General features: G+C 33.6%; 1 protein-coding gene across 3 annotated transcripts in view; it reads left to right on the top strand.

The window, feature by feature from the left end:
• Positions 1-6,930, top strand: part of LOC106459553 (collagen alpha-1(I) chain-like) — a 112,150-nt gene extending 105,220 nt beyond the window's left edge. For all 3 annotated transcript variants that reach the window (XM_022386060.1, XM_022386058.1, XM_022386059.1), the window contains 6 exons: positions 236-364; positions 723-770; positions 1,274-1,339; positions 3,182-3,376; positions 6,086-6,201; positions 6,418-6,930. In XM_022386060.1, the coding sequence (XP_022241768.1) occupies positions 236-364; positions 723-770; positions 1,274-1,339; positions 3,182-3,376; positions 6,086-6,201; positions 6,418-6,751 (888 nt within the window). In that variant the 3' untranslated portion in view covers positions 6,752-6,930. The remainder of the gene's footprint in view (positions 1-235; positions 365-722; positions 771-1,273; positions 1,340-3,181; positions 3,377-6,085; positions 6,202-6,417) is intronic.
• Positions 6,931-11,698: the final 4,768 nt, after the last annotated feature.

Genomic DNA, 11,698 nt, shown 5'->3' with positions numbered 1-11,698 from the left:
TATATTATATTAAACTGAATAAATAGTTGTAAATCTATATTATATTAAACCCAGTTTTAAGCTTTTTACTTGTAATGTTTTTTTTTACACGCTCAACTGCTTGATATATTGTTTTATATATATAGTGTTGGTATCAAGTTTCAGGTTATACAACAGAATGTAATGGAAACCAGTATCATGATTCTGTGTCATTTAACCAACCATATATCCATATATTTTTGATGAATGTTTCTAGGCTGTGACATTTACCAACCAGGAATTCTTGCTTCAAGCATCTCACAAAAGTCCGCGTGGAACTCTTGCTTTTCTACTCGATGAAGATGCCCTGTTGGTGAAGGTTACACAAGGCTGGCAGTATATTCGAGTAGGTTTTCTTGAACCTGTGTTTTAATGAACCGTATTTACACTGCAGAACTGTAAAACCTTAAAAAGGCCCAACATTTAAGGAAATGATTTACTGCTTAGATGGCAAACATTTTAACTGTAGAAGGAAGTTTAGGGTGGTATTTTACTGTTTCATGTAAAGTCTAAAAGCTCGTGAGTGAAACAAAAGAAAATATATGTCAAGTTTACCGTTATTTATTGCATTTAAAGATTCGGGAACCACAAATAACTTCTTGGTATTTTAGGAATGTTTTATGCATTTTCACAACCCTCCCTAAAACACTGAGAGCTTTCATGAAAATTGCTTATTTTATGGTTTCTGATATTTTCCATCACAGCTTGGACCCATCCTGCCTTCACCAAAACCAACAATAGCACCAACTACGGTATGTGAAGCTTTTTTTTTCTCGAAGTGCTGGAAGGATTTATTTTCGGGTTTTGAAATGCTGTAGCTATTGGTAAAGCACAAAAATTTTGTTTCAAATATTAAATTTTAAAGTGAAAAGTAAATATATATTACACAATATTAAAAGACTTAGAAAATGTATACCTAGAAGTTCACATTGAAAATACTGAATTCTTTACTTATTTTGACCCAAGTCTCTTTAACACTGATACTCCTAATGTTTTCCTGTGTGTATATATTTCGTTTGTTAATCATAATTCACATAAAGAAACAAACATCAGATAATCAAGAAAAGCATGCAGAGCCAAACGGTGAATCTCCATATGTATCCCAAAATACCAAAAATCTACAAGTTTCCGCCTCTTGTACTGAACTCTTTAAAATACACTAAAGCTGCAGTCTTACTAAATTAATAAGGTGATTTATGTATCTCATTTGAGTTTAATTTCGACCTTTCTAATGTTGACTATTTTTTAACTACAGGGTTTTACCACAAATAAACCAGGACCAACAAGTACATATAATTTGGTGCTTGAGAATAGCGGAAGGGTAAGAAGAATACATTTCTTGTTATCATCTCATAATTGTTGTTTCTATTGATATGATTACGTATTCACGAATTATTTATATTAATTATGTAAGATATTTTCCCACCAATATTATTTAGTGGTTGTAAAAATCTATTATATAATGATTACCACAAATCTTGAAACATACAGTGTTTAGCCTAATAAATACATAACTTAAAATGTAACATAAAATGTATGTACAACAGCAAACTTAACCAATAGGAGGTGAAAAGACACTTTAGTATTTGGTGCCAGTAATCTGTGTCTATGTAGATTGGTTTTTCAAAATATGATACAACCTGACAAAACACTTTTTCTTGTAACTTCTCTCAGACTAAGAACGATTTCAATAACAACTTCACAACTGAAAAGAATGATTTTTATGCTAGTTTTCTTGCATCATGTGCTGTTTTTTGGGGGCAGTTGGTAAATTGTGGGTGGATATAAGTTTGTGATCCATCTATCATGACTACATGCGAACAAGATTGAACTCGTCTGGCAAGTGTTCAACTAGTTGAGCTAAAGGATTAACCCACTAACTCTCCCTAGCAATGCACATGTTAATAACAACTGCTACATCACTTTATATGTCTGTGACGATCTAAGTTTTGTGGGAGAGAACTTAACTCGTCTGGCAAGTGTTCTACTAGTTGAGCTAAAGGATTAACCCACTAACTCTCCCTAGCAATGCACATGCTATTAACAACTGCTACATCAATTTATATGTCTGTGATCATCTACGTTTTGTGGGAAAGAATTGAACTCGTCTGGCAAGTGTTCTACTAGTTGAGCTAAAGGATTAACCCACTAACTCTCCCTAGCAATGCATGTGTTAATAACAACTGCGACAGTAATATATATATGTCTGTGATCATCTAAATTTTGTGGGAAAGAACTGAACTCGTCTGGCAAGTGTTCTTCTACCTGAATAAATGATTAACCCACTAACTCTCTCTAGCAATGCACATGTTAATAATAATGCTACAGTACTTTATATAAGTGTTAATATGTAAGAAAAACAAAAGATTCATTTGAAAGAAAAAGCAGACGCGTAAGTCGTCAAACGATAACGAGACATATATTTTAGGCAAGCATTTTAAAATTATTTTATTAAAGTAATATGAGTTACTCCCTGTGCAAGTATATTATATAATTTGTAAACAACATCAGTTCACTGCAGAATCATAACTAACACATGAAACAAATATTTTGCAGATTTAAATCCTTAAATATCACGTGGATCTCGTGTCTCTCCGTGATGTGTACCACATGTTTCATTACTTTGGCAGTATAATTTCAATCCATAAAGAGCTTTGAACAAAATCCAACCAATCATTTCAACTTCCATCTGGTCATTTAGATCAGTGATTTCCAAAGTGGAAGCCGCCGTGAAGCTTTTTCTGGGGAGCCGCCAAAAAATGGGCCGAAAACAAAGATGCTGAATTAATTTTAATTTTGAATAAACAATAAGCCGATAAAAATTACGTAGAATTAGTTAAATGATACAGTATGTTGAAAGGTGATATTACTGTGTTTACTAAGGCACTGTTTTTCAATCACCATGCTAAAGTTGTGGTGGGGGACATTTTAAGGCATTTTTATAGGTTGGGGAGCCTCAAACGTTTTTATTCAGATCAAGGGAGCCTCAGACTAAAAGATTTCAGGAACCACTGATTTAGATAATTGTAATTACTACCTATTTGTTTCCCCTACACAAGAAAATAAGATTCAACAATACATCTTTTTGACATTTTTAATTAGAACCGTTATGTTAATTTTGGAGGAAACAGAACTCTACTAAACTTGTAATACGTTATTTCAGCTACGAATGGCTGCCTTAAATCAACCAATGAAGGGGGACATGCACGGCGTGAGAGGAGTAGATTATGACTGTTATAGGCAAGCGAGACAAGCCAACTTACGAGGCACTTTTCGAGCCTTCTTAGCTTCAAAGGTTCAAGATTTAAACAGTATTGTCTACTATAAGGATAGAAAATCCCCTGTTGTTAACATCAAGGTAGGTGAACATGATAACATTTATACAAAACAGTATTAACATCTAGTATTGACACTTAACATTATGAAAATATAAAATTTATATATTCATACAAGTACACGTTCTTACCAAAGATGTAGTAGTAAGTTTGTGTGTGTGTGTGTGTGTGACGAAGTTTCTAATAGTTTCCTAGTCCTTGATTTATAAGTGTACATGTTGGCTGCATTTAATTTCTTTAAAATTACCAACCACTTATCAATTAAGGTTATATAACCAACTGGCATATTGGAGTCGTGAAAATATAATTTATATATTATCTGTACTTTATATAGCAACTCTATTCGTGAATTATTATTACTTAGTAAAAAGCGAAAATACACAAGCTGTATTTTACCCCAACTATGCCACTGCTTCTTACGCACAATGTTCATAGATTAAACTTGAAGTCTTGAAAAATTTTGTTTGTTTTTTGAATCTTGCTCTAAGCTATTCGAGGGCTATCTGCGCTAGCCGACCCTTATTTAGTAGTGATAGACTACAGGGAAAGCAGCTAATCAACACCGCTCACCAAAAATTCTTTACTAAATACGAAAGGGTAAGAATTTTTGGTGACGGGGATTCGAACCCGAGCCCGCAGATTACAAGTCGAACGCCCTAACCACCAGAACTTAGTCTCGAAAATATCAGTGCGATTCTCAACCTACACGACACCAACATATTAAAGAGGTGAATATTCAGTACGAGCTTGAAAATTACATTTCAACGCAATTCAAAAACCTTTGATAATTAAGTATGCATAATTTTAATGTGTCATATCATGGGGATGAACGGCCACTTTTATTTGTTTAATTTTTTAGATTTATCGTAAAGCTGAATGAGGTCTATATGCACTAGCTTTCCCTAATTTAAAAACTAGAGTAAAGGCAGCTAGTCAACATCACCCACCGCCATCTCTTGGACTACACTTGACAGAACAAATGGCACCTAAGGCTCCAAAATGCAGAGTGTTTGTGATATAATTCATTGACTTCCCTAAGAGTAATCGGGTAGGAACTGAAATCATGTTCCAGAATGAAAACAACATATGAATATATGAATTACAACAATGTCATTCTTCTCAGAGTGCAGACTCTACCCACGTGACTGACGGTTACTCTAACTTCAAAATAGAGAATGTAGTATCCTTGGGGCATCACCTGACTTGCCAGTGAAAAACATCAGTGTATATTGCTATACAGTAACTTCTAGCTGAATGATCTGGTTCCGTGAGTAACTAGGACGAGAGGAACTCAGTGGCACCCTTGTCTGACATTCTATATTAAGACTTCATGCATGATATCTAGAGAAATTTTGAAAAAAAAATATATTAGCTAAGGAGGTAAGAAATACATCTGCATGTCATACATGATTTTTTTATGTATGGTAACGGAAGTAAACTACGGAACCTCGACTCTACAGTCTGGGTATTTATTTTGATGTGTAATTTATGGGTAGATGATTTTGAGGTCATAGCATTGAACTTATTATCAGAAATAGGATGTAGCGGTATTATTACAAGTAGATCAAATACAGTAGCGGTATCCTTTACATGTAGATGAAACACAGTAGCCGTATCCTTTTCATGTAGATCAAATACAGCAGCGGTTTTTTACAGGTAGATATACCACAGCAGCGGTATCCTTTACAAGTAAATCTACCACAGCAGCGGTATCCTTTACAGGTAGAACTACCATAGCAGCACTATCCTTTATAGGTAAATCAATCACGGTAGCGGTATTCTTTAATTGCAGTTCTACCACAGCAGCACTATCCTTTACGTGTAGATATACCACAGTAGCGTATCTTTTGCGTGTAGCTCTACCACAGTAGCTGGATCCCTAAGTGAAGATTTACCACAGTCGTGGTATTTTTAACAGGTTTTACGCGTCATTCATAAGGATATTTTTACACAAGTTACTGGAGAATTCCAGCGGGAAAAGGTTGAAATTAAATGAAATTTAGAAGATGGTTAATTTAACAGTTATGTAAAGGGTCCAGTGCCACCCCACCCCTATATTTGTTAATGTCTGCTATGGTGTCGTATAAAATTGGTATCGTTATAATAAAAACTAAATTCAAAATCTACTTTCCCGAACTGTGAATCCGAGTGTTCATGGTTTATGTACTGTTGCTACGTAAATGCGTTCCATTGTTTGTAACTTTGGGTGCACTATAAGATTGACGGTCAAACCACACTATTCGGTTACACAAGAACACTCCGAGAGTTGGCGGCTGTCGACTAGCTGCATATATTCTAACTTATCGCTTCAAAATTAAGGAGGGTTCTGCGCAGAGAACCCTTGTGTAGCTTTGCGCGAAAGTTCTAAAAAACAAACGTAATCTGCTCCTATTTTCAGGTGCAATTTGAAATAACTTACTCTATGGTAATACTTGTATGTTGCAAAAACACAGAGCAAATTCATATGTAATTTATTGTTTGTGGTATCACACAAACACCAATTAAGACAACCTTCACATCATCATACTTGGAACCAATAGACAAATCTAAAACCTCATAGCTCCTCAACTACGCTCGATACTTTTATATTATTAGCTGTATTTTTTCGATATTTTTTACATGTGAAACAAGAGAATAAACCAGACGAAAGTAAACCAGTTTTTTAAGTTTCTTGATAAACATGATAAAACATCTTTGTCCGAAAACATCGCTGATTTGTTCTTGACTTCCAGGAGGAGGTGATTTTCAATTCTTGGAAAGACATGTTTACAGGGAATGGAGCGACGTTTCCATTTCCTCCTCGGATTTATTCGTTTGATGGAAGAAATGTATTATTTGATAACTTCTGGTAAGAAACGTAAATTGTATATGTACTTATATGACTTTTGCTTACTACTCTAATAATAAGTCAGTATTGAGTTGAAAACTCAATACTATTATTACTCATGACTTCCTGTAATAATACTACGATATTATTGATTATGTCACATAATATGTATTTTTCAACATAAAAATTTAAAGTTCAATTAGGATATTAATGTATATAATTCGTTATTTTGTGCAGGCCACAGAAAGTTGTGTGGCATGGATCCAACAAATTTGGAGTTCGAGATGAGAACAATTACTGTGAATCTTGGCAGAGCAGTAGCTTAACGAATCATGGATTGACTAGTTCCTTGATAAAGAATCGTCTATTAGGACAAGAAGAATACTCTTGTAACAATTCCTTCATTGTTCTCTGCGTGGAGACCATAAGTAGAAAGGAAAGCTTGCACAGGGAGAAGAGGAGCCTTAAGCAAGAAGGAGAAGAGATGGAAAAGGAATTAACGCCTGAGGAATATCGACAACTAATAGAAGATATTGACAGGGAAGCTGGTGAAAAGAAATTAAGAAACTGACTCAAATGAATAAACTTATAAATCTCTTACGTTTATAATTATATAAACGAAAGAGAGAGAGAATGCAGATAATTTTGAAGTATTTTATTAGTTATTGCTTAACAAAGTGCGATATTGAAGGAAGAAAAGAAAGTTGTTATTTTGAAAATGAAACACCGTATAAAGATGATGTTAAGTTAGTTGGGAAGCAATGAGCTTAAAAAGTCAGTCACCTAGCTGTTTTGTGTTATTAATCTTTCGTATTGATGGTCAAATAGCTCCAACAGATGCAATTAATTACACCCGGACACAATGATAAATTGAAAGTACTTGAATTCATGTTTAGCTGGCTATTCTTATCCTAGTTGTGCTTCCTTATGGTATTAGTAAAAGCAGTGTAAAGAAGAAAAGTATCTATTTATCACTAAAGCAATAACGCTCTCTCTTTATATGATCAAGTGTGTAAAAACGTAGTCTCATATTGCAATTATAATGAGCATTAACTGTCCTACCAGTAAGTAAATTCTCATGTTATACCCGTTTTCATTAAACCATCTTTAAAATACCTCATTTAACGAAACACTATACGTGTAGCTGTTTTGATAATAGTTGTTACTTGTGGCAGAATTTACAATAGTAATTAGTACACAAAGGGTTAAAGTCTTGAGAAATTGATAATAGTTTTTATTTTTTATTTGTAAAAAAATAGAAAAATGTATGTGATTAATTTCTGTAAATCAGCTCAGAAATTATACTGAAAGAGATTTCTTTTTGAGGAAAAGAAACATGACAAAAATTTTCAGTTTAGAAAACACAATATTAGGTCATTGCTTCGATTTGTTTAAATCTTTGACATTTCAAGTAATCATAAATTCTTTAGTGTCGTAATTAACAAAGTTGTGTATTCCCTTTTCAACTTTAGAACAGTTCACCTTAATCGCATTTTTTCTCATTTAGTTTCGTATTTCTTCATTCATAAATATATTATATGAAAAATCATGATCCTCTTATTACAGTGTTAACAAATAATTCATGACATATTTCACATAAAAGAATGTGCTTTCCTGAGCTTCAATGGTATTGGACTGTTGTGGTATTACTGAAGATGATGATAGTTTTCAAAATATTTGTTCGGTGTTTATTGATTTTGTGTGAGAAGCATACATGATTTATCTAAAGGTGTTTTTGTGTTACAGGTACATTATCCACTTTTTTTATGATATACCTAACAGTAACAGGTTTTGAATAGCATACTTGTAAGTCTTCCACATGCATAGCACACAGTTAAAGACGTTTTGCTATCTTGAAAACATCTGTTTAAAAAATCCAGATGTCCAGATTCCGGAATGAAACATAAGTATATACCATGTGTTTCATTAGTTTCTTTATTTCAGACAGGACCTTATAAACTATTCTCAAAATATTTAAAATGCGATTCCCCGTGGTGGACAGAACCCATATAACCTATTGTGTAGCTTTGCGCTAAAACAACAACAACCGCTTAAATAATAAATAAAGAACACACAACGTTAAAATCGATACACAATTAAAAACATTTCTAAAATGTGGACTCTACATGTTTCGACGTTTACCAGGTTTGGTAATTCTTGTATTCAAATCTGCAATTCCATTGCTCTCTTTTTTTCTCTCAAGTATACAACTTAACTCGTTAGTTTTGTAGTTTCTGTTGTCTCTTTAGATTCCAACTTCATTTTTTTCTTCTCCAAATCTGCTATTTATTAGCCATCTTCAGTTAACTGACTTTTCTTACTTAGATCTTAAATCTCTGTTAAATTAAAAGAAATTTTAAAAATGTGTAACAAATCTGATCTCAAACTTGAAGAATATATATATACAACGAAACAATTGCCGTGATTTCCACATTGTGTGTACCTAGTACAATTCTGGTATTTTGATAACATGCTGTTCCAAATCAAACCCAAAGTACGATAACATTTTTCGTCAGTGACCCATGGAAAATTCAACATGATCCTTACCGCAATACGGATCTTCCCCTCACCTTTTTTTTTTCGCAAAAATATCAAATATTTACAGCTTATCAAGTAGTTCAAAGTTCAGTTACACTGTATTTAATTAATTTTAGCTAATTTCTGTTTCGGTATATTAAGGTTCGTTCATTATGAGTTTGGAGTACCCTTGTGAATTCATTTTTTTCTTTTGTTTTGTTCGTGATCATTGTTAAGTATATTATAAACATTACCGGTTTCACTATGGTTTTTAAGTCGTTTACAGAAATACGCCTGTATGTAATAGTTTTATAACAACAAATATACAACTCGTCTGTCTATATAACTGCATTCTTTAGTTAATGTTTTGCTTCCGGTTTTAGATCTTCAATCTTTAGAAGAAAAAAAATGTTGCTTTGTTTATATGTGCGTTACATTTTGTGTAGGAATTTAAAAACAAGAAGAATTTTTAATCCTTTAAACTTATATATATTTATTAAGCACCATTATATGATGCCATTTTTCAATTAAGTTATTTTGCTTAAACTTTGGTACTTTGTGTGTATCGATTACTAAAGTATTCAGTCATTTTTTAACCTTTGTTAATCAAGTTATAATAAGTCCTGTAAGAAAGCACAAACATTGCAGTGTAAGGATTTGTATCTGAAGGTCAAGATGGGGTGTGTTCCAAAGTTCTATGTAAAATTTGTTTTATGCACCGAAATATATTAGCTTGCACCCGTCAAAACATTACTGTTTACCAAAGAAACGTGTTTTCTTTTAAGAAAAATAGTGAAACATATTCGAAGAGTTCAATAATAAGATAACATAAAGAAACTTTCGTGAAAATTATATTCTCACTTAACTCAGAAATGAGTAGTCAAATAAGGAAAAATGATAGTCTTAGTGGAGTGTGAGAATGAATAAGATTATTTATTTATTGCACTAGTAACAGTATTTCAATCATACCAAGTCATTGTTTCAAATACAACAGTTAGTACCAAATTTATGTTCATTTTCATCAAATTATAATAGTTTTTACTGTAGAACAAATTTAAGTTTTGTTCACGTGTAATGTGTTCGAAAATAGCTGACTCCTCGTAATGGAACTCAGCTTGTGTTGTTATTACGTTGGTATTGGTAAACCTGCTCTGTTTAATGAAAGTGTCTTCTTAACACCTTTTTACATAATGCTCTCGTTTCCAGCCGTGTTGCACCGGAAATGAGACACATTTACAACAGTGCATTAAAAAATATACAAAAACACTTCTTGGAAGCCCATGTGACATTCATGACGTCACTCATCTCCCTTTATATATTACTCATTCAGTTACACTACTATTCCATGGTGCATCAAATGAGGAATCAACCGAAATCCAAACGAGACTTAAGCGATAATATTCCATAAACGCCTCAACAAAAAAATACAAAAAACTTAAGAATGTAAAACAAACTGTACAACTCCACTGTCACCCTTTCATTGTCAATCAACTCCACTATCACCCTGTCATTGTCAATCAACTTCCTAGGCATGACGCTTAATCACAATCTCACATGGCACTCACACATAAAATAAATCTAGAAAAAACTTCTAGCAAGAGTAGCACACCTATATAATACACGGTTGCAAATCGCAAACCAGCCTTCATATTTACCGAACATTGATGAGAGCCTTAATGGAATAAGGTTCTATAATCATCTGTAACATGGAAGAAATCCAGTTCACTAAATTACAAAAACTCCAAAACATTGTGTCTAAACTAGCATACCGTTTTCCACTGTACACACCTTCCCACTATTGTCGAACACTATTCAGACTCCCCCCCCCCTCAAATCCAGACTTCTCAGACTAGCCAGTGCGTATTATAATAAAGCCGCAGTTCGAAACTCTCTTACTGCACACCCCACCCCCACCCCACACATGCGTGGAGAAATATATTTCGCCTTATAACTTCATACATGATGGCAACCACGTACACTAATATTAAGTGAGAAGAGGTTATATACCTCACAATATACGTTTATTTCTAGTATCTTTTAGGCATTAACATCTCAACATAACTGAAGTCTGTAATTATGTTGGCCACAATTTAATGTTTCGTATTTGTAGCCGACACAAGGCAGCTGATTCATAAATAGTTGAACAAAGTTGTTTAAACATTTGTTTAACAACAAGTAAAAGCTTGGAATGGTCTATTATTTCATTGGGGGGGGGGTGTCTGTGGGCCAGACTAGTTTCGGAGAATTTCATACTCTAGTTTGTCTAAATCAAATATCCCTGATTCGTGGTGAAGAAGGGTTCAATAATCTTCGAACATCCAGGATGAAAAATGGATTGAATCACACAATTGTGATCTAAACGATTTTTGATCTAAATATCTACCAAGTTGGTGAATTAGTTACTACCAGTCCCAGTTTACCGCTGAAGAAGAAAGGCCCACCTTTCGAAAGTGCTTGGGTTATAGGGTTTTTATCATTTTATAATCCATGAAAATTCAGAGAGAGAAAAACTGGATTGGTCAACATTGACCTGTTTCAGCCTTTAACAACATTTAATTGACAAATTTAACGATTCAACTCTCAGGCTAAATAAAATCACAATAAATATATTGTTTTGTTTCAGCGTACCTGTAACTTAAAATGATAAAATTAATTGCACTTTTAGTTTGATTTTCCAATAAATAATGCAACTCGATTTTTTATTGTGTGATTATTTCGAAACAAGATAATTGTAATAAATATAAAAAAACACGGTAATGCTGTTACGACAGCGGAAGTCACGTTACGCTGCTAGCGCATGCGTGACTGAGTTTCTCATATTATTGGGGAAGCTCGAGTGTGATCGAGAGATACCTCTTTGTTAGTATATAAGCTTGGCGAGAAAGCCTGCGGCAATGAATGTATGATGAAGGGAACAGTAGTTACGATAATTTACTATTCTTTTTCTAGCTAGTGTGTGTTTTGCACTCGTAGAGAGCGATATTATCGAGATTGTGAATCG

Source organism: Limulus polyphemus, unplaced genomic scaffold (genome assembly GCF_000517525.1).
Source record: "Limulus polyphemus unplaced genomic scaffold, Limulus_polyphemus-2.1.2 Scaffold626, whole genome shotgun sequence".
Lineage (NCBI taxonomy): Eukaryota > Metazoa > Arthropoda > Merostomata > Xiphosura > Limulidae > Limulus > Limulus polyphemus.
Note: the sequence above shows the minus strand (reverse complement) of the source record. Positions and strands in the feature narration are given on the sequence as shown.